General features: G+C 41.4%; 3 protein-coding genes across 3 annotated transcripts in view; 2 read left to right on the top strand and 1 right to left on the bottom strand.

Annotated features, from left to right (window-relative positions):
* The window catches only part of arrdc1b (arrestin domain containing 1b), a 31,246-nt gene extending 19,737 nt beyond the window's left edge, over positions 1 to 11,509 (top strand). Inside the window, exons 3-8 of the mRNA XM_063889724.1 lie at positions 3,149 to 3,199; positions 6,739 to 6,893; positions 7,195 to 7,377; positions 7,910 to 8,086; positions 9,268 to 9,769; positions 9,993 to 11,509. Of these exons, the coding sequence (XP_063745794.1) occupies positions 3,149 to 3,199; positions 6,739 to 6,893; positions 7,195 to 7,377; positions 7,910 to 8,086; positions 9,268 to 9,769; positions 9,993 to 10,057 (1,133 nt within the window). The 3' untranslated portion in view covers positions 10,058 to 11,509. The remainder of the gene's footprint in view (positions 1 to 3,148; positions 3,200 to 6,738; positions 6,894 to 7,194; positions 7,378 to 7,909; positions 8,087 to 9,267; positions 9,770 to 9,992) is intronic.
* A 1,670-nt stretch (positions 11,510 to 13,179) lies between these two features.
* On the top strand, positions 13,180 to 19,669 carry slc31a2 (solute carrier family 31 member 2). Its single transcript, XM_063889406.1, has 4 exons — positions 13,180 to 13,602; positions 16,575 to 16,641; positions 17,401 to 17,629; positions 18,027 to 19,669. The coding sequence occupies exons 1-4, from the start codon at positions 13,594 to 13,596 to the stop codon at positions 18,190 to 18,192; spliced, it is 471 nt and encodes a 156-aa protein (XP_063745476.1). The 5' UTR covers positions 13,180 to 13,593; the 3' UTR covers positions 18,193 to 19,669.
* The window catches only part of niban2a (niban apoptosis regulator 2a), a 25,253-nt gene continuing 16,900 nt past the window's right edge, over positions 19,306 to 27,658 (bottom strand). Inside the window, exons 7-14 of the mRNA XM_063889405.1 lie at positions 26,566 to 26,670; positions 26,314 to 26,476; positions 24,439 to 24,626; positions 23,182 to 23,337; positions 22,839 to 22,952; positions 22,220 to 22,327; positions 22,031 to 22,142; positions 19,306 to 21,929 (exon numbers count right to left, since the gene is read on the bottom strand). Of these exons, the coding sequence (XP_063745475.1) occupies positions 21,022 to 21,929; positions 22,031 to 22,142; positions 22,220 to 22,327; positions 22,839 to 22,952; positions 23,182 to 23,337; positions 24,439 to 24,626; positions 26,314 to 26,476; positions 26,566 to 26,670 (1,854 nt within the window). The 3' untranslated portion in view covers positions 19,306 to 21,021. The remainder of the gene's footprint in view (positions 21,930 to 22,030; positions 22,143 to 22,219; positions 22,328 to 22,838; positions 22,953 to 23,181; positions 23,338 to 24,438; positions 24,627 to 26,313; positions 26,477 to 26,565; positions 26,671 to 27,658) is intronic.

Raw genomic sequence — 27,658 nt, 5'->3', positions numbered from 1 at the left:
ACAGGCTTTATTCCCCCCCCCCTGTGTCTGGGTACTGTCATGCCCTGCTACAGCGATGCCCTGCTGACCGACGGAAGCGAGGGCTTACAGGACCTTTTGTCGTGAGCGTGATCTTCCATCTTTTGTACTTGTTGCGGATACTGCCCGCAGCCAGAAGGTGAAATGTGCCATGCATGCATGAAATGTGTTGTAAATGCAAATCTCTCTGTGGGACCTAACGGCACTCATCGGAGCATGTAATCCATGATGGTTAAAACATCAAGAGGTTGTTCATGTTTAACCCTCAGCACCGTGAGCTTCCATATGTGGAATTCACTGCTCTATATGTCGATACTATAATGCTGGAAAACACATTTACATGTTAACAGTTCTTGTGTAACTATTTAAACACATGCATAGCAGGGCGCAAGATGGTCAGCATTCAACTAAATAAATACCACTATATACCAAAGTTTGAGTGCAAAAACGTTTTAGTAATAAATATGAAAAAAATAATGCAGTTCAACTCAATAAATACCACCATATATACCACATTTTAAAGTACCATTGAAGAGAGAGAGAAAAAGTCATTCCATATCTGAGCACGCACGGTACACTGTAAAACACCGGGCACACCACGCTCCAAAAAAAGGAGGACATAAATAATTCATTACACACCCTCCCTCTGTGCTCCCCTTTATCTCTGCCATTTTTCCCGTATCCCATTCTCTTCCCGAAAATGGGCTGCTCTGCCCCCAAGGGCGGAGCGGCGCTGGGAGAGCGAGACAGGAAGGGTGACAGAAGACCACCACACACACACACACACACACACACACACACACACACACACACACACACACACACACACACACACACACACACACACACACACACACACATGCTCTTACACAAAGCCAGCCACGCTCACTATGGCTGACTGATATCGTGGTATGCCACAGATGCTTGGCTGTTAGACGAGTGCAAACCAGTGATGTCAGCGTACGCTCTCCATCCTGTCACTGTTGGCAGTTAATGACCTTCAGGAGATGAGGACCCCCCCCCTCCCACTGCCACGGCTAGGTGGTGGTTAAACTGTAGAAACATCTTTTATATTTAAATCATCCTGGATACTGTTGCATATCCTGTGTTTAGTATTATCCGTTGATAAGCCTTACACATCTCAGTAAGTCCTTGTTTCTGTAAAAAAAAGAGGAAGGGCAGTCGTCTTTGAATCCTGAAGGTTGTGGGTTTGTTTCCAGCCCTTGCAGTCAACACGTCGACATATCCTTGGGCAAGATACCTAATCCAAAGTTGATCCCAACGGTGTGTGAATGTTAGCTTACTTCAGCAATGGCACTGCTCTGAAGTGGTGTTAGTGGGTAGATGATGACATATCGAGGTAAAGCTTTTTAAGATGTGGTTAAGACCGGATGAAGCGCTATATAAATACAGTCCTTTTACCATTTGTTGTAGTATTGCCATTTTATTCACATGCATCTGGCTTAAGCTCCTTATGTTTCTCCCTTTTTCACTGATGACGTTTTACCTGTGATGGTGTAGGGCATGTAGGAAATATTGTTGTTTTGGCTGTAAGAAGCCAAGTTGGAGTGCTGTATTTTTACCTCCTCTGAGGTGGGTATGTTTCCACTTCTGTCTGTCTGTCAGCAGGATAACTAAACAAGTAATGACCTGATTTACATGAAACTTGGTGGAAAGGTGTTCCATTTTCAAATCCACATCTTGGAGTGGATCCAAATCTCTGACAGGTTGCTCTATATAGCATAATATATAATGTAATCTACCCCTCTTTTTATCCTTTTCCTGCCTGTACCCATGTTAGCTAGTCTCTCTACAGTTCAGTTCTTAAAGTAGAGCTGCACACCTGCATGTTGCCTTTTTTAGAGCATGACTGCTTCCTCTCGCATACATGATGCAAATGGGCACACGGTCTGAGCGCTTCCCCTCAGGAAACTGAGACCAACGGAAAACTGGTGCCTGTCCCTAATGAGGTGAGACATGTTGCTATCTGGGAGAATTTAATTGGGCTGTCAGCTCATCTAGAGAATTAATAACCCCACTCTCTCAAGGTGTTTGTCATTGGTGCCTTATGCTCTTCTCATCAAGCATTAGCAATGTTCTTTACGGTATGCATAGATGTTAACGCAGCACCAAATCAGAGAGAATGCACCGAAAACAGAAAACACCTTCTCATACTTCAGAGCACTTCCTGTTGAGATCCCCAGAATGAAACAGATGACTCTGAAAACACAGCGAGGTCTGATAACATCATCAAAGTTTCCCCAGTACCTCGATTGACCCTTTAGTTCGTTGGTATTGAAATCTGAAAATAACCTACAAGGAACTGATGCTAATAATTATGTCCAAACCAATAATATCTTCTTCCTCTGTGCACTATTGTTGTCCAAATACTGATAAAAAAAACACATGATACTTTCCTTCATTTCCATAAAATCACACAATGTAGTTTATATGAAGTCTCTGAAAATAGTCCTCAACAAACGTGCCGTTTGCCTTTTTAGTTTGAGCAACGTTCCCTCAATTAATAGTACAGGCAGTCTGGACTCTTAGTGTTGTTTTTGTTGTTTAGCAAGTTTTGTTTATGATCCAGTTTAAGGACCAATACGCCTCGTCTTGTGTGCCACAGAGGGGGTTGACAGGGTTGTTGGTTTACCTTCTTCTTGGATTTGATGACAATAAGAAAAGTGTATAATAAAATCAGGCCTCTATCCATGTACATATCCTTTAATCTATAAGGGCATAAGAATGCACTCAGTCTTCAGTCGATACCTGCTGGCCCCACTGCTTGTAAATCATTGATTCACTTTGCTGAGAAACGCTCCAACTTTGCCGGCTACACATGTTTGCCAACAGCTTATCGCTTCCTCTGACACTGGCTAGTTTCGCTTGCTAGTTTTGTTCACTACAAAAGAGGTTACGGCTCAGGTAAACAAAGCCTGTTTGTGTAAGAAACTCCATCCCTCTGGGAAGTAGGTCCCCACAGGACATCTAATGTGTCCCGAGGGATATACGAAGGGAAATAAACACCATCCTACACATGAACCCTGAGAATTACCACTACACTTTCACCCTTGAATGTCGTTTGCATTTGTTTGTCCTGTGTAGCTAATACACTTTGTTTTTCTTACAGGAACCCTGGGGGCAGGCGAGCACAGTTTCCCCTTCCAGTTTCTTATCCCAGGTGAGTTTGGGGGAAAACCCTGATGAGCCCTTTTGATGTCATTCCTCCATGTCATGGCAACGCCTTCAGTTTCCTCATAGTTTTCTCATAAACCTGCTGTCAGAGATCCAGAGGACGTCAGGTGAGAGAAGCAAACAGCTGTGATAACATGGGAATTTTTTTCTAGCGTGTGTACTTACCAAGTGCTTGGCCCTAAGCCCTTTATCTCGCACACAAAGGAGATTTGTGATAGCGATGGGTGTGCGAAGCATCGTAACAACGTTAATGTTTAATGTTTGAGATCTGGCAGGAACATACCAGTGTGACAATTCCTCTTCATCCCACATGCCCCCTTTTTCACAAACGCCTAGATTTTCCCTCAAGTTGGAAAAAAAAACAGCTTCAGAATCATGCAGATAAGACAAAGATCAGAAACGTGACACTTGTGAGGGCACACAAAGCACAGTCAGTGTCTGCCTGGTATCTTGCACTCTCTCAGGCGTGGGCTGAAGCACGGGGGGCGATGGGTTATTTTTAGTTCCCCCTCCTGTTGTGCAGTCACTGTTTAATTGGTGTTCATGCCCCCATGCTTTGCCCTCCCCTCTCTCAGGCCCCCAGACTAGAAAGCATCAGCACAGGGCATGTTAACCATCATGGAAAGATACGGTTAAGTGGCTCATCTGGGAGTCAAGCGTCTCCTATTGCCCCCTGCTGGTACAACAGACAGACAGGCTCTCTGATAACTTTCAAAAATACTTGAGCCAATTAGAACGGGTCCTGTGATGCTCATTTCCAGGTTCATATTTGTATTTAGTGCCTCTACTGGGACATGTCTCCTTGCTTTAATGTTCAAAATACTCATTATTATCCTCATACTGCCTGTGCTGCAGCACCTCTTTTCACCCTCTGTCTGAAACCAGAGCCCAGACCGCTCTGATTGGTTAGCAGGCCGGCTCTGTTGTGAATGCTCCACTGCATAGCCTATCGTGCACAATATGTTGGAACGCTAGCCAATAGAAGCGTGAGTGTTACACTATGTTACAAAAAGTAAACAAAGGAGTCCAATCAGAGCGTTGAAGTCCTGGGGGGTAAGTGTGTTGGAGAGACCAGGAAGGAGAAAAACCCTAAAAGCCTAATAGGGCCATTTAAATCCAAATGTAAGGTAGGTTACTTACGTAGACTCCTGCCATATAATACAATTCTATTATAAAATTGTCCCTTAAATGTTCATATATTTATTTTCAACTGATTCATATTTGCAGGTTAATCAGGAGGATAAATGTTATTTTGAGAAAAAGCAATTAAAGAAGTCAAACTAATTAAGGTTGTCAGAAAAGGGGGTCAGTACATTATGGTTTTAATGACATGGTGGGGTTCACAAGCTCAAAAGTAGATTGGAGAAAGAGCCTTTAGTGATGGCTTTTGTTATGAACAGGACTGTACAGGGAAGGACTAACAGAATTTCCTCCGATATGCCAAGCTCATTTATCTGGAGTGGAGGCATCAGGTGGTGTTCTGGCCTGATCATTTCTCACTGTGGGAACAAAGAAATGCAAAGACAGGAGGAAGGCGTGGGCTGAGATAAGCGTCGCACAAGGACACCGCGAGGGATAAAATATAGGGTGGGATGAGATGGTGGATGGCCTCATTCCAGAGGGACGTGATATACAAGTTGAGGAGAAGAGAGGAAAACAAAGGAGAGGAGAAATGCAAACGCTTTAATAGAGGGCTTTAACCTTTAATCCTTTCGGGAGGAGCACGCAAGGATACTTGTTTCCCTACAAATAAACAGAATAACCCTTGAGCAGCTGATGTTAAAATTCCAGGGCAGCTTGAAAATCTAATATCCCTCTGTCTTTCTGAAATGAAACTGTCAACTGTGAGACATTTCAAAACAGGAAGGTGTAGGCTATTTCGAAAACACGTCTCGACAAAGCATTTGCAAAATACCCCAAATAGTATTCCTTCTTACAAATGAATTATTCTCCTGCAGGCAGATCTCTGAAACCACAATCTAAATCCAGATTTGTTTTTGTAGTGAAGCTCCATTTGTACTTAAGCTCTTTGAAGAAAGGTTACTTTGACAATTCATTATTTTTTGGGTGACTTTTTGAGCTCAAGCTGGGCTTCATTTAGATGAAGACTAAAATACTTTTTTTGTTCTTGTCTCATCATGTTACAACTTGTAGATCTAATATATTGAAACGTATTTTTTTTAAATGCTGAGTCTTCATCCATGCTACAGCTGAGGCTGTATTCAGGCACAGTGGTGCTTTGAGCTAAATGCCAACATCATGATGTTAAACAGGTACTTTCAAATGTCTGAGAGTTCCTCTCTACTACAGATCTGTAGGCAACGGGACATAATTGTTTTTCATTGGTAGAAGCCTTCTTGTTTCCATTTGTATTGGGACTAATCACGTGTTGAGCTAGCTTTGGTAGCATCCGAACCATCTGTGTGTAAAGCAAAAAGGCATTGGCCAAAGAATACCATCTTGGAGCACACTTAAAATCTTGGCCTGGATCATTATCTGCAACTCCAGTGGCTATACCAACATCTTGAAGTATTGGATGGTCCCCCAAGAGGTATAATTTACGTCAGACCGATGGCCAAAAGTGTCTAAACATTTTCCAGAAAACCACAAACTTGAAACACAAATGTTAAGATCTCCCAAGTCATTAGGATTCCTCTTCTAGGGACCATGAATAACCTTCACTTTTAACAAATATAGCCCATTTTAAATGCAGGTACCTGATCTTTTTTGACTCCTCATTAGGTTCCTCGACACACATTCAGAAACCTAAGTGTTAGGGAGTAATGTCAGCAGCTTGAAGTACACCAGCAGCTCACAAGGTGTTTGTCTGAGCTCATAGGAGCAAGTCGAGCTACACAGTCCTCATCCAGTTTCAGCAGCCCAGAGGAGCTCAGTGTGTGTCTCCAGGGAAAGTCAGTCTGGAGCTTCAATCTGTCCTCCGTCAGTCTGTCCACAGCGCTTTTCGTTACCAAGCTGTCTGCATCAAAACAACCGGCGTCTCCTGGTTAATTCTTATTGACAGCAGCCGCAGCGGATTTGTCCCTGCAGCCGTCTCCTGCCACGCTGACATTATCATCTGAATGAGCATCAAATAGTGAGACCAGAGTTTGAGGTTTCTTTTTCTTTTGTGTGGCTCTGATATCTGCTTTCTCCCCAAATATTTACTTTTTATCTCTCTCTGTTTAAATGTCCTTCCCTCCGGCCGTACCCTCCCTGTTTCCTCCTCTGCACTGACCTTTCCTCGGGTCAGTGCAGAGGAGTCAGTGTCCTTTTCCCATTACGGCTGAATGCGCAGGAATGAGGCTATAAACAACGCTCCTAACGTCTTCTGACAGCTCTGATAAGGGCCTGCATTGATAAGGACACAAATTAAAGCTCTGTCCGCTCCCTAAAAGGAACTATCTAAGAAGCTGGGGAACGCTCTTTTTTTTGTAGCTACTTTAACCTTTTAATAATAAACAATGTGATTTGGCTGTCCTCAGTGGTAAAGTAATCCCTGTATTGTCTAATTGCCTCTCTCTTTAGTCGCTGCCCCCACTTCCTTTGAGGGACCCTTTGGGAAGGTTACCTACCGAGTGAGGGTGGCTATCGACACGCCTCGCTTCTCTAAGGACTACAAAGCCCAGAGACCCTTCTACCTACTCAACCTTCTCAACCTCAATGAGGTGCCTGACATTGAAGTAAGTACACAAACTTCCCTGCTTTTTAATCATCTCTTATCTCAATGAGGCCGTTCTGTTTTTACTGAAAAGCATTTGGATATAATCCAGAAACAGAAATGCATTCTCTATTTGATCAACCTTTTTCTAGGTCGAGGCTTATCTGATTTCATGGCAGAGCTGGATCTAATTCTATTTCCTACATCCCCGTCTCTATCATTCACCTTCTCTCCTCTCCCGACTGAAAGGGTTCCCTGATACTCTGGAGCTAAGCAGGAAGTCTTCATAATTACTAATAACACTAAAATATCTGTCTCTGCAGCAACCGAGTTACGCTGTGACCACCAAGAAGTTCAGCTACCTCCTGGTGAAGACGGGGACCCTGATGCTGAAAACTCGCAGTGACCTGAGAGGATACATCCCCGGGCAAGTCATCAAGTTAGCCACTGAGATCCACAACAAGTCTGGGAAGGACACGGGTTACGTGCTGGCCAGTCTCATACAGGTAGATGACTGATTGAATTCATGTAAATGTGATATTTTGTAATATTATATTCTCAGGTATTGAGTACAGAACTATGGAAGCTCTGGAGGCAAGTGAGAAAAAAACGTGTTCATCCATAATCCATGTCACTTTTTGAAAGACAAATTTGTGTTTGTTGTTGTAATACTACTTCTGGCCACAAGGGGCTAAAGTGCATCACTAACCCATGTTGGAAATTGGATTTAAAGCATTGATATTTTCCAAGTGAGTCATTTTCTCAAGCCCTCTTAACACCTGGTGCATATATTGTGTAAAATGAGCCAACAAATATGTTCATCTGGTATCTACATAAATAAATAAATAAGGAACATGAAAGATAATCCAGTTTTTAATTTAGAGCTGTATTAGAAATGTCTGATAATTATGTAACTGATCCTTTCATCACAGGACCACGAACAATTTCCCTATACCTCAAGATAAAAGTTACTGTAAAGAGGTTTGAGTGAAGTCACTATCACATCCAATGTGTCTGTGTTTGGCTTTTCCACACCAGAAAGTGACCTATAAGACCAAGCGGCCTCTGTTCGACTTGCGGACCATCGCTGAGGTGGAGGGAGCCGGAGTGAAAGCAGGAAAACACGCAGAGTGGAGAGAGCAGATCATCGTCCCCCCTCTTCCTCAGTCGGCACTGGCCGGCTGCAGCCTCATACACATCGACTACTTCATTCAGGTGTGTGTGTGTGTGTGTGTGTGTGTGTGTGTGTGTGTGTGTGTCTTAAGCTCCAATAATTCATTATCTCTTGAAAATACAGTTTAATGTTTATTTTTTTGTTTGTTCAACACTTTTAGCATCATAGTAAATTAATGCTACATGGCAGCTAGGTACATTTTGTGTACATTTTCAGCGTCATATTGTTTATTTTCTGACAGACCAGCTTTGACAGGCTGTATTTAAAGCCTCCTTATTAAACCAGTGAATGATAGATCACACTGGCCTATTATAAACTCACTGTAGACTACAGTCGTATCTCATTTTATTATTTAAGGGATATTACACTGACTATTAACTTGGATGTGATCGTCCAGAACTTTGCTTTTTTCACTTTTTATCATTTTGCCAATAAACGCAATGTTAAGTGTTTGAAAAACCTAATTGAAGACAACATTTGTATGAATGTAAAAGCAGAAAATGTGCTATATTTTCTCAGTACTGTCCTCAAGAGTGTCAATATTCCTGTTTGTAATGCCATCAAACATGTAATAATACAATTCAGATAAAACCCTTGTCTATACAACTATACATTTAGCCACATTTCACAGAGCTACCAAAGAATAGGATTTTTCTCTTTATAATTTAACCTGAAAAACTGTGTAGGGATTTGGATATTTCCTTGTCTCAATCTAATGCTGAAATAATTGGATTGACTGGAAAGGTGTCGCTTAATCTCTCAATACTCCGAACTTCCATAGCCTGAGGTTAATCTTTCAAATGTCACTTCAAAAGCAGTAAGTATTGTCCTTGATGGGGACTACTTTCTGCAGCGGATCCATACTCATTTGGGGATCTAGCGACTATTTACCGCTGCAGCACTGCATGTCGGGCTGAGTAACAATAAACAACAGAGTGTGTGTGCATGGTAATAAAGGAACATGTCACCCAGAGCAACAGTGTGGCTCACTGAAGTGTTTCTATTAGTTTAAGGTCAACAATGGAGCTCTATGGCTCGGAGGAAGAAGATACTGTCTATCCCACTTAAGCTACAAACCCACTATGTGTTAGTAGAATCAATTCTCTGTTGGTTTTGGTAATTTCATTGGATTTATTGGCAATTAGAAGCATATAGAATATCATCAATCTTATCTATTAGTTCAACAATTAATTAAGGCTTTCATAATTCATGTTTTAAACAGGTGTCGCTAAAATCTCCGGACGCAGTCGTCACTCTGCCCATCTACATCGGGAACATCGCTGTGAACTTGTCGCCATCGAGACCCATGCCCCCCACTCCAGACCGCCGCATTACTCCCGTACCTCCCAGCGCAGCAGGTGTGACACCCAGCGCAGCAGGTGTGACACCCAGCGCAGCGGGCGTGACACCCAGCGCCCCGCCGGTGGAGGAGGAGCTGGAGGAGGGGCTGTGTGCAGGGGGCATGGCCAGTGAGGAGCTTCCCACCAAGAGCCACTCTCAGCAGGACCCCTCGGGGCAGTCGGTCACCATGTCTCCCAGCGCCTTCAGCCACGCGCCCAGGGCAGCGCTGTCCCCCAGCCCCAGGCCTGATGCCTCCGCCCCTCTGTTCTGTGTGTCCACCGGGGCCACCATACCTTTCTTCACCGAGGGAAACGTGACTCCTATCCCCACCTCCTGCTCGCTCATCCTCCCTCCAGAGTACAGCAGCTGGGACTACCCTCATGGTTAGTACTTATAAAAGACTCTCACTATGGCTGTCAGTCAAACCCATGCACAGATGCAAAATTGACTATCCTAGTTTCTCAAAACCCAAGGCAATGTCTTCCTATATATGCAACAACTTAATAGGGTTATTTTACTAGTTGATATTGCAACAGAGGCTTGGACAATGTGCGCTTCTCTTACTGTATTTATGAATGCTTCTTTTTTTGCCAATGTGTGTTACAGAGCCTCCACCCACCTATGAGGAAAGCTGCAGTAGCACCAACTCCACTTTCAACAGTAGACAGTAAGACAAGGGGATGAAGCATCATGGCCGCGCCCACACACACACCTGTTTCCATTTGCCTCTCGACAAATCTGTACAGAGGCACGGCGGACTAGAGAGGACAGACTATAACACACAAGAAAAGAAATAAAATCTTATTGAATACAAGTTTTAATTTCACCTCTTGTCCCATCAGGTAGTGTCAGGCAGAGCGGGTGAACATTACTGTGCCTACAAGAAGTATTTTGGATCGTCACTTAAAATATTTAGAGATCGGACATGGTTCCTTTAGGAGCGGAGTCAAATCTGTTTTTGTTTTTCTCAATGAACATTTGCATCTGTGATGCCTTGAAAATGATCTCTGCCTACTGAAGGCTCCTGTTTGGCCTTTTCTTTTGTCTTGTTTTAACTTGCACTTGTTATAATGGTCCACTGCTGTCCGTTTGTTTCTCAGTTGTCCTCATTTTCAACAGGGCAGAGCTGGACATTGAAAGGAGGACATTTCTCAGTTAAACCCCTGCACCATTCTTAAATTATTCTGATGGTCTTTGTTTGAGGACATAGGACACACCCCTTACCAAAATCAGTCTGTGTTCTGTAGCAGCATGCACTACTGTCTGCTACAGTGTCTTTTTGTATGTTATACCACTAGGTTTCTCAGCAAAACCTCTCAGTATCTTGAGAAGCATAACAGTAAAAAATCAGTATGAGAATTATAAAGATAGATATGTGTATATATATATGGCAATGAAAGCAATAAATCCATCCATACAAAAATCTGAATCATTTTAAAGATGTGCTTTTATTAATTGGATTGTATTTATTTTTATTTTTAAAAAATTATGAAAACAGTCTTTTTTTTATTAATCCAAAGACCCTTATCATCTCTTAAACGCAACCATGTGTTGTGTCATATAACTGAGGGGTTTTGCTTTGACTCCAGTTTTGTATTCTGAGGACAGTGTCTCTGCGGATGGGGCTCGTTTCTCCTGCAGATGGACCTGAGACCATAGTGTTTGTCTGCCCTCTTGTGGTCATCTCTGGTATCGGTTATCGCAACTCATACTGAAATTGGAGCAACACAATCAGCCATGCGAAGTGAAGTACTCCAATAAAGTCCCTGCTCTTGTGATGCAACAACTGAATCAGTCTGCTGTGTAAATGTACATCCTTTTCTTCGTGCAAAAGTGGAAAATTGATCGTGTTTTTTTTTAGATGTGATGCAAGTGTTTAGCATCATTATTTTCGTCTTGGTGTGAATGAGATTTTATGTGTTTTCTTCTCATGTTTGTTGCCTTAACTTTTTTTTAGTGTTACATGTGTGAGATGAGAATCCTCCGAAATTTCCATTTGTGCGGACGTGCACAAAACAGCACTTTTTACAGATTTCCAAGTGCAAATCTACTGTATACATGTGTACAAAAAAACACCTTTTGGCTACGGTCTGTTTTCAATTAAACTTACATTTTCAAATTAATTTGTGGTTATACTGCCTGTGTTTGAGTATCTGTTAAAGACTATTTTTATTTGCCTGTGAACAACGCTGAGTGACAATGTTATCATTCCACAAATGTCCCTTAATTGAAATTGAATTACAGTTGTTTTTTGGTTTGCACATATGAAGAGTTTGATCCATAACAGGTGAAGACAATTCATTTAATATGTGATTTTGCAGAACCGATCCCTATTTATATGCATATAATAATTACGAAAAATATCACCCTCCTTCTGTAAGTATAAGCACATTTTCAGGTCATCTTTCTGTGGGAAACTAATACAACGGAAGGTCACAAGCACAACTGCTCTCCTGAATGTCTGTGTGACTTTTGATATGTATTTTACTACATTAAAGTCAAATCTAAAAGTCCATTCTGTGACTCGTGGACCCTGACTGCAGATCATTGTAAGATTGATTTTAATAATGTTTTGACATATCAGCACAGAAGACTGCTGTAACTGTTATAAAAGCAGGCTCTACATTAATGTAAATGCATGCCTTAAACAGACCGGACTCCTCTTACAGGAGCTTTTGCTGGACTTTCTTCTTCTCTCTCGTGGAGGACGTCAGGATGTGCTTGCGAACTCTTCCTGTTTTGTCTCCAGTGGAGTGCTCTCGATGTACACAAATGTAGCTTTTGAAAAACAGCCAGCACGCCTGAGCTTTGACCTGTCGAACTCTCTTGTTTTAAAAAATGTGTGCAACTCTTCTCATCTCAAAGACAACAGCAGCAGCAGCTCCCTGAAGTCTCTTCACGCTGCCTTTAATCGATCCTGACTCTGTTGAATTGTTAGCCCCCAAAAGGTACTATAGCTTTATGATGCCCCACTTGTTGTTGTTTTCTTTTCCTCTTTCCCCCCCCTCACATATTGATGAGCGGTGTCTGGTTTTGTATTTTTCTACTTGATAAACTGTTTACAGGTGTGTATGCAGATAATAATAGTAGCACCTCAATCAGTACATTTCAATATGCAGTGCAGAATCAACGTTGTACTGTGAAGTATAACAATAAAAATATACAATGTGTTTATGTTTTATTTTATGTGGACAGTGAACATTCTTCCAAAACTAATTTAACAAACAAGGCAATACAAGTGTAAATAAGAGCTGCTCTTGTATATTAAAATATATGTCCAACGGTTACAATAGTCACCAAAATAAACAAATTGATGGGATAATGATGTTCGTTGAGGCTCAAACATCATCCATTTTCATAGAAACCACAGTGATATTTTAGATTAACCAGACAGACCAGTTACAAAAGATTAAAGAGTGGCACATACAATGGAAATTAATATCTTTAAAAAAAAAACATGGCAATTAGTTGCCGGTTTGTCTGCCACACATAACAGTACAGTATGACAAGGATATCTCCAAAAATGTGACTTTACACATACCGGAATAAGATTTAGCATAATATTTGATGTTGTTTTGAAGGATACCATTATTAAGTACGACATATATAATACTAACAGGCAGTAAACTCACAATAATGATGTTATTGTTCAAGTATCAGAGTATTAATCTTCCCCTTTAAGCTTTTAGTACGTCCTACAACGAGAGTAGACGAAAGGCTACGACTGGCTTCGGCTACCTCCGTCAATCACATGACCCAAGTAAGGAAAACACTTAATGCGCATGCGTAGCATCCCAACTATGTTCATCTGCTACTCCCATTCCTTGGCGAATGCTTGCTAAACAGCGGTTAAAATGCAATGTATAGGCATTTTCTACCGAACCTGCTCGATGTTTACGATAGTATTTTAGCTTTGGCAGACTTGAATGACTTGAGTTGTCATTTTTATTTATTTGTATCGTCATTTGCGTCCACATGCTGAAAAACTCCATTACCCGTCAGCCATCTGTTATTGTCTGAGCTCGGGCTAGGCAGCTGTATATTATTCCGCTGCACTGACTTGAGTTGCTGGGTCGCTTGCTGCTGCTGTTGTGGTACATTCAAGAAATTGCTCCTACTTGACTGCACACGAGCAACAACTGTACCCGGGCTGTGAGTCGTCTGGGATGGGTAACTGGAGTCCATAACTGCGGTCAGCAACTTCACCATGATGTCGGTAAGTTGTCAATTTCTTATATTTGAAACATCTCTCCATGTTGTAGTTCATTGTTAGGTCAATAAGCGAGTTGAACATGCGATAAAACCCTTAGGTTGCAGACCATAATATAACCAGAGAGGAACATAGTGGAACATGTTTGTGAGTTGCTGACCCACAAAGACAGCGTGTGCCCGAAACAGTTTGGAGAGTAGGGGAGTAGGAGGGGGGTAACACGAGCAGTACACAGCAAGTAAAGACATGTCAAAGCTTTTAGGCTATTGTATTTAAGGGCTGAGCAGTATAGCTGAAATCAATGGTGTGGGAACATGTTACAACATCTTATAACTCATTCTGTTATTGCAAAATACTTTTGTCTCATTCATTTGGACACCAACTTTACATTTATTTCTCAGTGCAACTAGGGATTATTTTCACAACTGTTTCACACAAACTTTAAAACCTATCACATGTCAGAAAATAGCAAAATGTCCATGCCTTTTCTCCCAGGTCATTAAATGTATTGTTCAGTCTGTGTAAAGAGATGTTATGAAACAAAGGAAATAAGGATATCTCCAAATTTGGGTGTCTACAAAAAAACCCTGCATGAATTCCCTGAAATGAATACTATAGTTATGCTAAAGATAGCTGGAAGTTATTTTTTGTTGACCGACTACCCTTGCAGACACGACACCATCCTCCCGAAAGTTTGCCTGGCTTCGTCCACAGTGACCCATAGTTTAATGAAATAAAAAATGTGTTCGCTTTAATAGAACATGTGCAACATCTTTGCATGTTGGTGTGCATTTGCAGCTTCCAACATGCATACCCACAGCTACATGGCAGATTACAATAAATCTCATATATTAAGATGCTTGTCATAAATTATGCACAACAGCAGATACAGTCCATGGAGAGTGAACTGAGGGCGTTTGTAGTAGAAACTCTAGCAGTTTGCCATCTCAACATTCAGCATGCAAACAAATATTAGGTTTTCTCTGGCGGTTTGGAAGATAAGCTCTCAATGATCACTGTATCAGGCCTCGGGTTGAATTGTTAACTCGAATGTCTATATTTGCCTTTCTATGTGCTGATTCATGCTACCTCAAAGACTCGAGTCCTCATTATCAGTATTACAGCACTGTTTTGCTTCGCCCTGTTGCTATTGTTTAGTCTCGGCTAGTTTAACATAAAAAATGGATTAAGTGGAAATTATAAAAGCAATAAACGACACTTTTCATTATTGTGGAGAATATGTTTGCTCTTTTCCAGCCGTCACATCTTTAGGGTTGGGCATAATTTCTTAAATAACAATTTACTAACCATGCTGCAGTTTGGTGACATAAGCGACTCGACATGGCGATACACCTGAGCACAGACAGGTATTAAACAAAGCTTAATGGTAGCCGGCAGATATTAATAATGCATGCTATTTATAAAGTGCTTTTCCAGGTGCTCAAAGACGCTCTACATTGCAAGTGAGACACTTTTATCCAAAGCGACTTACACACACTCAATACTGCAGCAATTTGGGGTGAAGTGTCTCGCCCAAGGACACACCAACATGCAGTGGGTGTCAATGTGGGATTGAACAGGTGCTCCCCTGATATGAACATGAGCGCACTAACCGACAGAAAGATAAGAAAATGCAAAAAATAGACTTGATTGTCGTTTGATCCGTCACAGAGGTGCTGTGTTTGGGCAGGGGATACAATACGTATAACGCTAAGGGGTATACATTTCCCAGATCAGCAAATCATTTAATGAGTGCCATGTTATTATAAGATATAAACACACATCCTGCTCACCTGGAACGCTCATCCTGTGACCTCCAATCCACAAGGGTACACACACACACACACACACACACACACACACACACACACACACACACACACACACACACACTGCATTCCTCTGTCCCTGTCTGTCAGTCCCACATCAACAGCAGCAGGCCGAACAGAGCGTGCTTTTGTTGGACAGTACTTCCTGTGATTGTGGGGCAGCTGAGAGCTATTTGTTGGGAACATAAATAATCATTTTTTGTTTAAGGAATCCAAAGATGATATGTAGAGTATGTAGAGCAAAGAAGGTTTTTGGTGTTGTATTAAATATGGGAAAGATGGAGATAATTCAACATGCAAATAGTATAACCTTGAAGAAAGGGGAAAAGAAACAGGGATAACAGAAGTGTGTGTGTCTTCCCATTTTACCACATTGTATTTATTTCACATTTTCTTTACAGTGCCTCTTTAGTTATTATCTGACTCTTTGAATCTGAAATGTACACTTTATGTTGAGATGGACTTTTGATTGTCATCTGGGTCTATGTCTTTTCGTTATAATGTGACAAGCAGAGGCAGACTGATCCCAGAGCAGTGCAGGAGCTCTCGGTCTTACGTGACTGATCCTGGTGGGAAAGAGGCTGAGTCAGTGTTTCTGTAACACCTGGCCCTATTCATAAAGCCGCAGTACAAAGAGTCGCTCATTGTTACGACACTCTGGGAAAAAACTCTTACATGAATGACATATTCCAACGCATCTTAGCCCTTAAACAAGCTTCTAGAAACAATAAGAGTAAGGAGGAAGTCATTTTAAAAAGCTCAAGAGTTTAGAGGTAGTTTAACAGAATGAAAGGTGATGAAAATCCAACAGATTTGATCATGCAGGTATGTTTGCAGCCTTTATCGCTTTAATCTGATAAACATGTTACACTTATTGACAAGAATGACTCGTAGCACCAAGGTAAACCACACCTTCTCAATGAGGGTACAATCTTTCATCCCTTCTTGCTCATATTTGCCTTAATAACACATAAGATCAGATAGGACTCCCTCCTGGGTTTAAGGCTCAGTTAGTAGAATATCTTTTAGAAAGTTTGTGAATATGGTGCTGCATTTATCATGTTTTTCTGAATTGGAACCATGCTTTGAAACTTAACCACAACCAGTGAAGCGTTGAGGTTTTATTGTATTAATCTCATGTTCCCTTAGATGACTTTTGGCTGGTCAAGCAGCGTGACTCTGCTGTTTGACTTCTGGGATGTGCACGGGCCTGCAGGTAAGAAGCAAACAAGCGTCTCCAGTTCTGCTTGTAAATTAAATTGTTATAGAAAATTAACCAAAACATCTTCAGAAACATGTCAAATCACTTCTGCAGCATGTCCAAAAACTCTAAGAACATAGCAAAAACCTTCATTTTTGAAACCAATACCAATACTTCAGAATGTTAAATATATCCACCATTCATTTCACACACCGTATAATACATCCCTTCATATCATGAGCATCTTTTACATTTGGATGTGAAATCATTTTGACCAGCAAGCATAATATTCTTCTCAATTTGAGGAATATTTACATGATTTTATATAGAAACTGTTGACAAAATTCGCCAAACTTCTAATTGCAGCACTGTTAAATCTGTTAGAACATGTGGTTGTGTCTTAATAAAGTTACCTAGATTTAGTCAACTTGTGATTGAAATTTGAAAGAATGTCAAGTAATCTAAATGATTTGAACACGTTATCGGCCAAATTGCCAACAGGCAGGTCAGTAAATGCTGTTACCAATACTATATCTGTGGTATTCAAGCTAAAATTGGCCAATAACATGATCTACTCTAGGTGTGTGAGCTCTGAATTTGTCATCTGCATCAGCAAGGTTAATCTCAAATTAGTTTTAGTGGAGTTTCCCATCCCACTTTAGGATTTCTGAAGCGTAAATTCAATCATCAGAGGTAAAAAGCTAACATTAGACTGTAAGACATCCCTCTCGTGTGTGTGTGTGTGTGTGTGTGTGCGTGTGCGTGTGTGCGCAGGGATGGTACTGTCGGTGTTTGTGGTCCTGCTGCTGACGGTGTTCTACGAGGTGCTCAAAGTGTGGAGGCTGTGGTTGAGCAGCAGCTCTAAGCTGGCCCAGCCTCAGTCTGCGTACACCCCCCCTCCAACCTACCGCAGCGACAGCACCTCAGCGTTGGACAGCAGCCCCTCCGAGTCCTCGCTGACCCCCATTGAGACCCCCCCTCCCACTGCGAGCACCACAAGCCGGTCAGTCTCCTGAAGTACAAGTCTCACAATCACCAGGATCAGGATACCTTTGTAACAGCAATTACTTTATTACATTATTTGGAAAGGCAATAAAATAAATGCCACACAAACAAACTGATTAGCTGTAGTTTGCCTTTCAGATTTTTTGTGCATTTGAGCATTTTTCACACTACATGTATGTGACACTGAACATTGACTTCCCTTTCTGTTAAACGGTCACATATCTGCCATAATGGTTGAACCTGAAAACAATATGTAAAGTTCACAGACTCAACTCTGAGAAAATGCATTCATGTAAGAGTTTAGACAGATTCTTTAAGTCACTGAGAATTGGGAAGCTTCCCCTCGTACAGTATATATGTTTTATACTCGATGTGTCCCTCTCTGTCCTCTGCAGCTGGCTGCTGCATGCTATCCAGACGGCCCTCCACATGCTGCAGGTGTCTCTGGGATACATGCTGATGCTGTGCGTCATGTCCTACAACACCTGGATCTTCCTCGGGGTCGTCTTGGGCTCCGTCCTCGGGTATTTTATCTCCTTCCCCCTCGTGGTTCAGAAATGATGGTATGGTCACTTCAGACAGAGTGTGGATTTTATCATTCGTATTTGTTCCCTGAGAGGATCTTATCCTCTGGATATTTAATGGCAAACTACCTAATTTGAATTGTGTTGTTCTGCTTCTTGGTTGTTTTTGTGAAAATTTGAACACTGGGCGGAGACAAGGGGAGATCCTGGTATGCTGAATGATGGGACTACTGCTGCGTGAAACTCCTCTGGACATTGAAAGTAAAATGTTATGCACAAACTGATCTGTGAGCATCTTTCTGTCCCTCTTTGGTTCGTGCCCTCGAGGCTCTTTAGAGGTCCCTTTTTAACTGGACACACTAAGTAATATCATTTGTCTTTGACCATCATTTTGGAGATGGTTCTTTTGAGTGTTTCTGAGGCACAGTCTTTCTTATCTTCTCAAACAGCAAACGTCTACGTGGAAATGAGAGTTGGTTCTTTTGAGTTTGTCTCCCGCAGTGAAGGAAACTGCTTGTTTAATCTCTGTTCTTATGCATCCTAAAATGCTTTTGTACACTCCACAGCAGAGGAACGACAAACATTTAAAGAGGGGAAGTCATGCTTGTGGCATGTTATGGTTGTTTCTGGTCTACAGTGCCAGACTTTTTTCTAGGTCCTCTGTATTTTACCAGAAAATTTGAGGTGTAACGACACTACAAAATGATTACAACATTCAATATTTGAACTGTAGGAGGAGTGGTCTGACTATGCTGAAAGAGTCTGCTACTGTAGCTTTAAGGTTTATGTGTTTGACTTAAAAAAGCCACTTTGGTGTGAACTAACCTTTGTGTATTGAACACTGAGTGAAACCTAAACACACACTTGGAGCTCAGATTGACGGTCAGAGGACATTTGACAGGGCTGAAAATCAGGAACTGAATCAGGTGATGGGTGGCTTGTAAACTTCTCTAATGTGTCATTTTGGTTCACGTGCCTTTCTCTCACGTGAAAAACAATCATGTGGTTGGTGGCAATCATTGACAAACCCTAACCTGCAAAAGAAAAGGACCCTGAAGCTGACGTGTGTTTGAGTGTTTAAACTAGATTTAGACTAATTACTATAGAAACACTTGCAGGTGCAGATGTCGCAAGAACTTAGCCGACAGAATAAAGTTGATGAATTCATTTTATTCATCCATATTTTTATAAGTATATACAGTTTATTGCAAGAAGCGAAAGGCACTAAGCATACAGCTGCTCACACCACAGACAGGTATTTGTAATAAATAAACAGGAGAAGGTGACAGACAGCATGCTCCATTGGAAGGATTGGTTCTTACCAATCTCTAAATGTGCCTTGGATACAGTGAGCGGTTTAACTACAGGACACTGAATCACAAAATGAGAGTTCAAAGTTTTCCGTAATTACATTTGGAAATAAATTGATATGTAATTGCAATTTTTTAAAGATGTTCCTGCAAAGAAATGTGTTATTTGGTACTAATTCTAATAAAAATTAAGACAGAAAATGATATATTTGTGCTTTATTTACCCAACATTTCCTTTCTGTGTTGTTTTCCAGCGGAGTTTCCTCCTCTGTTTTTTCATTTCCTGTTACTGTTTGGAACGTTTGACTTAAAAGGGCTTATAGTTGGTGCATGGCAGGTAGGCAGATCATGGAAAAACCTGAAGTTTATCCCTTTTAATCAATATATCTGTCGAATTTTTACTCTAATACCTCTACCCTTGGTACAATATTAAATGGTTATTTTTTAGGAAACTTGTACAGATATTTTTGTAGGGATTAAAGTTTTATATGTAAAGTTTATTACATTATGTTTGTATTCAGATGAGGAATTACGACCTCGTCTGAATTTCATAAAATCAAATAAAACGTTTCCCCCAGATTAAAAATTTGAATTTTACATTAGAAAATATTGGCTTTTAAATAACTAAATGCCTCTGGATTGTCATTAGAAAATAAAAACAATATCAGTGATATTTTGGAAGTTGACAATAAGAATCTCTCTCATTTAAATGGCTTTCTTTTCAAATCATGGAAGTGCAAATATATAGTATTGAAACATAACGGCCATTTGCAAATACAGGAAAAGCTTTTAAAAGAACTACATCAGAAAATTAACTTTTATAAAAATAGATACTATTATTTAAAATAAAAACAATTCCCCACACAACATCTAAAGGTTGACTGTAGCTCTCCCTGCTGCCCAGGTAGAGGCTGTGCATAAGAAAGCAACACAAAGAGAAAGAATACCTGCAGTATAACTTGGAAACATTAATAAGTTAGTTGTTGCTTATTACCGCTTTAAAATCCCTGATCCTTATCTTGGACCCTTAGCATGTTTACATAGCATAAACGAGCAGTGTCTGGAAGAAATCTGCATGGAGACTCAATTAGTTGCACAGAAAGAAACCAATCACCAAATATTATAAAGTCTAGAGGCGGAAAGGAGAGTTGGGTATGGAGTGTGCAATATTAACAACAATGCACTTTAAATTAAAGGAGTAGCTAACCTCCAAAATGATCATTTGTTTATGAATTACTAGCACTGTGTAACCTCTCGCAGGCCGTCACAATGAACAAAGAAAACAAAAAACTGAGAAATTTCTTGAAGAATTCGAGTATCATAAAGTCTGAGACAAATGGTGCAGAATAATCCAGTATATCCAGTCATTTACTGGGTGTACGGATTTATGTTTCCCATCGATTCATGCTAAAAATAACCTTTTTTTAATGAATAAAAAATGGTTATTTTGGGGGTGAACTAGTCCTTTAATCCCTTGGTAACAGTCCGTATTATTTCTCTCCCATTACCTGTGATGCACACTCCAGTTTGACAGTTCTGTTCATAGGATTGTCTTCCTACGCTAAAACCACTTCCACTTCCATCGGGTCAATAATTTTGTCCTCTCCGTTCAGACCGTTTGTGATTGGCTGTTGCTCGTCTTCATCCTGCCCCTCATTGGTTTGCGACTGGAAGCCGCTGTCGTTCTGTGAGCTCGAGTCTGTGACCACCTGTGGCGCTGGTGACGACTCGTAATCTGATTCCGCTTTGGAGACTTCCACAATCTTTTCGCTGTCCTCTTCCTGCACCGCTATCTCTATTTCCTCGATGGCGTTCTGGATGGCCGCTTCCTCCTGATCCACTTCCTGCTTCTTGCTTCTCAGTAGCTCCTGGAGAATTGTCTGCGGGGACGTCTTATCTCTGGGAGACTTCACTGGGACGTCCTCTAGCACGGTGGTGACGTGTGTCACATCCATCTGCACCCCGTCCTCCATGGTCACGGTGCCTGTTGTTGCCTCCGTCCCATTGGTGATGTCGTCCTTGTTCTCCTCTGCAACTGGAACCAACATCTCCACTACCGGGTTGATCAGACCCCTGATTTCATTCACGCTGTCAGGAGATTTGGGGCCCTCCGACGGGCCGAGGTCCTCCTCTTCCTCCTCTTCCTCCCCCTCTTTTTCCTCAAACAACTCGCCGTCCTCCTCAGGGATGAGCTCCACGCCTGGGACCTCCATGCAGGACTCAAAGGGCAGAGGCAACCCGTCGAGCTGGATCATGGACACCACCTGCCGGCGTCTGCTCCCAGAACCCCCTCCTTTAACGACGTCGCCACCAGCAAGACCGCCATGCTCATCGGCCCCGAATTCAGCCGCCCAGTCCACGGCAGAGCTCTCTCCCAGCAAGTGCAGGTTGGGGTCGCTGTTGGTCAGAATGATGCTGTCTCTGTACAGGTTGTGTCTCCTCTGGACCGCTGCCTCCTTCACAGCTGAAAGAAAGAGAACAAGACAATCAGTTGCTTTGTAAACAAGAACATCTGATAATGAGCTACCATGGCAGAAATCATTTCTTTTGGTTTTTGACCCTCACCCATCATGATGTCCTTGGAGACTGATTGCAGCACCAGCTCCTCAAACATGTTTTCCACCAGCAGGAAACGGGAGAAGTCCTCAAAGATAAACTCTTTGTAGCGAGGCAGCTCCTGGGGAAGGAGATAAGCTTTTATAATTCACCATTCATAAGTTTCTTTTCACCGTTTGTCCGTTAGCTTCTACTCACAGGTGAGCAGGATGGCGACAGCTGCTTCAGCATGTACGGGATGATGATCTGCAGCAGAGCCTCTCTGAAGAACTTCTTGCGCACTGTGCTGCTGTCATAATCGTATTTCTGAGGGGAAGACCAGAAACAGACATGGATAGAGATTACTCAAATCATCAATTAAATATACTTCAGCAGTTCCTTCTGACAACATTTGCTTCGGTTAACCGCAGAGTCAGTGCAGTGCAGTTTATAAAGATGCTGAACTGATAGAATTGTGTTTCGTTGCTTTGAACAGATAATGGTCAGGACTATCGGAAGCCAAGTCAATGAGAAAAATCTATTTTGGTAAACCATTTTTTAACTCTGACTATCTCCTGACATTGGAAAAAGTCTTTCCCATGATCATTTTTCCAAGTTACCGTTTGTTTCATATAGACGATATGAAAGATCCTGTCCAAAAACTATATATTTGAACCTGGAAAAAAAGTTTTATCTACCTGAAAAAATAAGTAGGCATTTTTTCTCATTGCTTCTCTGGCCGTCCGTAAACGACTGGCTTTGAATAATTAAAAAAATATATTTATAAATTGCTTACATCTGATGAGTTAGTGTTTATCTAAAATAGCCTTCTCTTTACCTTGAGAACCCTTTCCTGGCAGCGCTGCATTATCTTGCACATGTCATTTTCTCCGTGGGTCTCCAGAGACTGGTGGAGCAGCTGCTCAAAAGTGTACACTGCATTGTCCATTTGCTGTCAGGAGAGAGAGTTAATCAATATCACATGAAACACATTAATGCTCTCTCTGTCTCTTTGAAAACAGCCATACTCTTTTTGCCCAGCAGGTGTGAGTAGAGACTCAACTGCAGACTGGTTGCTTGTGTGTATCCTGCACTCAGAACTAAGGGAGTGTTTCAGGCCTCCTCACACTGCTTTACATACTGATTCTTTGTATTATACTATACAAACTGTATCTCCTCACCTCCCTCATGAGGATCTGAGCCCTGCTGACGAACACCGAGGGGCTGGCCACGTCGAACCTCTGCTGCAGCCCCTCCAGGTTCAGCTGCTCCACCTTCACGTAGCAGCTCTGCATCTTCACCGGGTGGAAGGCGAGCATGGAGAGCCTCTCCATGTTCTGAGGGGAGGACAGAGAGAAGAAGGTCACGTTGATGCAGAAGGTACAATTTCCCTACAAGGAGAGGTAGGGCCAAAATCAAGAAAGAGGTTAAGCGTATCGTTCCTCTCACAGAGGGCAGCTGAGGACACTTCCTGACTTCTGCTTCAACGGAAGCATTGATGCTTTGAACAAACCCCCTCGTAAATACATCAGAATATAGGAATGGGATTGGAAACTTTAGTGAGTTAGTGATTCTGAATAAGAGATTTCTGGCTCAGAATGTTGGAAAAAAACTAATATATCTCAATATGAAATCCCCCAGATGAAATCTGACATTAAGAACAACATTTTTTGGATACCAGACTTCCTAAGATGTTATGTTTGACTATGCAAATTAGTTACTATCTTATATCTTTGGTATATTTAGGGACAAAGTTATCTAAATAAACAAATGATTGTGTATTTTGGAAGTGTTCTAGTCTGAAAGAAATGTTATGGAAGCAAAACTGTCCAAGCTCTAGGCTGGAAAAAAAAAAGCAGCATGGGAAACCGATGTGGGAAAAAGAGGGCCTGTTTTTTTTGGATAACAGCCGCAGTCACCCAAAAAAACCACCATTTTTTCTTCCAGTAACCTCCAGTAATGCAAGTAAAAGCGTTTCTGTTCAAGCCACATTTTTTTCCCCTTTCATTTCAACACTATTTAATAAATAATGTGAATGGGGTAATAGTGACTAACCCAAAGGGATCGATCAACAACAAACTCTGCAGCTGTACGAATCCATGCAGCGTTAAGGTGTTTAGAATAAACAAAATGATGGAAAGGGACAATGCAGATTGGTTCACTGAAGGCAAAACAACATTTGTATTATGGTGTCATGTTCCTTCTATGTCTATTTTACCTTACTCTCAAGCACTTAGGCCTGCAGCAATTGAATGAAATGTAGTATAAATAAAGTGTATTGTTAGGATTACCATTCCTATATATGCTACATAAGAACTCATGAAGGCCTCTTTTACTGGAAATGTCAGGAAAATGTGAACCATGTTATCCCATTACATCAGTTCATGCACAGAAAGAGGGGGTAAAATAAATATTTGCATTAAGGTTAAACGACTCACGTCTCCCAGTTTGTCTTTGCCCCCTCCGTTGAGTGAGTTCTTGCTGATCTCCACCATCTCCCTGAAGAAGACTTCCCTGACCTCGGAGAACCCTCGGCTGGTGGGCTCCATCAGGGCCTCCAGGATGGAGCTGATGTAGGGCTGCACGTTCGTCCGTAGTATTTGCTCCGCCTTGGGCAACACCAGAGCTGAAGAAAAGCACACATTCATGCTGTAAACACACACTACAGATGATGAAGAGCAAGTCAAAGCATTAGGAATAGAGGCATGGCTCTTCCTTCAGAGGAACTCAATCTACAATATACAATGTGTTGTTGACTGCCAAGTTGAAATGGTTGGTATGCATGACTTTGAGTAAACACACTTGTGTCGTTTCAATGGAAACCCAACTCTGGGTTACACCCACTCGTTGGAAGTATAACCTGTGCTGGAAAAGACGAAATAGATGATGGCTGAAATTAAAGAGGCCCAGAATGCTTTGAGAGGTTTTTATCTTTCCTGTAGTGTGTTGTATAGGTTTTTGTGCATGTAAATGGTCTGCAAAGGCTACAATCCCAGAGATTCAGACAGAGGGTGAAAAGAGGTACTGCAGCACAGGCAGTATGAGAAAAATAAAGACCTTTTTGAACATTAAAGCATGGAAACATGTCCCAGAAGAGGCACAAAATACAAATATGAACCTGTAAATGAGCATAGTATGTCCTCTATAGGACTCTCAATCCTCTACATTCCCCTCATGTAAGCCTAACTTGCATCATCTTATGGCTGAGTAATATTTTAGCTCCTTGGATAAAGCTAGAAATTGCCTATGTAGTGCAGGTGAGGGAATGCAGTTCTGCCACTTCACCTCACTGTGACAGCACATGACAAATATGAGAGCCCTGTGCCAAGGTCAATAGAAAGCTCAAAGGGTGGATGCAGTGGTAATGAAAAGTCAGCTTATCAAACACAATGAGGATGACAGAGTAAAACAACACACTTACATATAAAAGCTATGCAGTGTACAGCAAGAGCTCCAGAAAGCCACATATCTAAACAAACGTGTCGGAAACTTGAGCACTGTGACGTTATTCTGTGAACAAAATGATCCCTTCCACAGCTACGTCTCACTCGGGAAGACAGTACGCGAACAATGAAGTGTTCACTTGAGGTCGGGTGGATCATGTTACACGGCAGAGCGAGCACCAAGTGAACCGAGTCATGTGTGAGTAGGTAAACAAAGTGATGTGGTGCATTCAACTACAATATGCCGTTAAAAATGAATCATGGAATTTCTTTCTGTCTGGAATCAATTCTTGCTTCAATTTTACTCCCTGGCTATTATTTTTGTTTAATAAAACCCTGTGTGACATTGGAGTTTATAACTTCTCTTACAGCCCTATCTACAGCTGGGATTCTGTGTATCACTTGTACTCTCATCAGAAAGTACACTGTTGTTGTTTTTAACAGTGCAGAATACCCCTATATAATGTAAGCATTGTTTACAGGTGAAACCAGATCAAGGTGGGCAAAAACTAGACCAATTCTATGACTGCATATCAATGTGTTGTTGCTTTACAATGACATATTGTCATTTAAATCCTTTTGACAGCTAATTTATGTGTTCAAATAAACTTTTAGATCACATTTTACCAACAGATTTTAGGATATTTTCTTCCATGGGACAGAAAATGGGGGTAGGGATTAAATGAAATATATTGGTGGTACTGTGAGAACCGATTACTGCTCTCTCCTTATGCTGGGAACCATTTTATGACTGCAAACTATATACAGTGCATAAAGTATGATACAAAAACAGACAAAGCACCACATTTTTCACATTTAAGGAAGGAAGATTTATGAACAAAAAACAGTTTCTTGTAGATGTTTGGTTACCTCGTATCTTGCCACTGACGTGTTCTTTAGACGCGATGATCTGGTCCATGTCGGTTCGAAGTCTGGCGTCCAGTGGAGCACTCTGGGCCTCGCAGGCATCCACCAGCGCATCATACTGAACGTTGGTCTGACTCAACACCTGCTTGTACACTGCGTCAGAGATCTGCAGGAGAGCGTTCAGAAATACAATCGATTTGAGTCTCTCTTGTGCAGCATGTCTGCGGTTCCCTGTGCAGTATGATAGAAACTCACCAACATCCAATGCCGCTGCCTCTGCTGCATCTTCCCCCTCAGACGAGGTGCGACCAGGCCTCTCAGCTCTGGGTGGAGGGTCTCCATCACTAGATTAGCAAGAATCTGTAAACACACACATTTTTACACACTTTTAATACATTTTTTTTTACATTTAGTGTCCTATTTTTCACATTGCACTGGATTCATTCACACCTAATGGTCCTTTTAGCTGCAAGGTCAGCCCCATCTATTTTTACCATTTATAGGTATAGTAACTAGGTGTGAACCGGGATTTTTGCACAAGCAGTTAAGTCAAAAACAACCAATATGCTCCACCCAAAGAAAAACAAAAATAAACCTTTCAAAAACGCAGCCCCCTCTTTCCTGTGTGGCCGCATGGATACAGTAGGGCGATTGATACACAGCTGGATACAGAGAGGCAGGAAGGCTGGCTTTAGTGGCACTGCCCTCACAACTGACACACACACAGGGCTCCGCTTCTACATGAGGTTTTAACTTGACTAAATATTTGTTTAAACACATTGCTGTACAAGACAAAAGTACAGTAATTTTCCAAAGCATAGGAACAGAAAGAACTGACAAACAATAGGTATAGTACTGCAGTTTGTAAGTATGAAAGCTACAAATAGGACTTTCTCTGTGTTATTATAACAATGGTGGCTGTGAGATATCTTACTTTATTTACTTGTATGTTGTGCCAGTTTTAAAAAATCTCTGTACAGCTGCCGATGCTATAAAAACTGAACTTTTCAACCCGAAATAACTTTTATGATTCATATATTTAAAAGAACAAATAATAACAAATATTTATAATAACTTTTGTTTTTCTTTCGATTTATTTTATTTGTATTCCCTGCAGCTGTTATAAGATAAAAGAAACCCAGTGAATATAAACAATAAAAATAATGTATTTTCTTTTGTTCAATATTTGCAGGATTTATTGTTGAATCTGGCTCCTCATGAACTTGCCACAGCGCTACATTGTCACGTGACATACAATTTGCGCACGGGCACACCTTTCGTAAGAAGGCGGTCTATTTAAACCCCTGAAGCCCCGCCCTCTGATTGCTCAATTACTCCGCGGTTAAAA

The sequence above is a fragment of the Eleginops maclovinus genome, chromosome 8 (assembly GCF_036324505.1).
Source record: "Eleginops maclovinus isolate JMC-PN-2008 ecotype Puerto Natales chromosome 8, JC_Emac_rtc_rv5, whole genome shotgun sequence".
In the NCBI taxonomy this organism is placed as follows: domain Eukaryota; kingdom Metazoa; phylum Chordata; class Actinopteri; order Perciformes; family Eleginopidae; genus Eleginops; species Eleginops maclovinus.
Note: the sequence above shows the minus strand (reverse complement) of the source record. Positions and strands in the feature narration are given on the sequence as shown.

Excerpts from the sequence above, each read along its gene's own strand:
- slc31a2 (XM_063889406.1), top strand. Across the intron at positions 16,642-17,400 it reads GGATGTGCACGGGCCTGCAG|GGATGGTACTGTCGGTGTTT; the intron begins GTAAGAAGCAAA and ends GTGTGTGCGCAG. Across the intron at positions 17,630-18,026 it reads ACTGCGAGCACCACAAGCCG|CTGGCTGCTGCATGCTATCC; the intron begins GTCAGTCTCCTG and ends TGTCCTCTGCAG.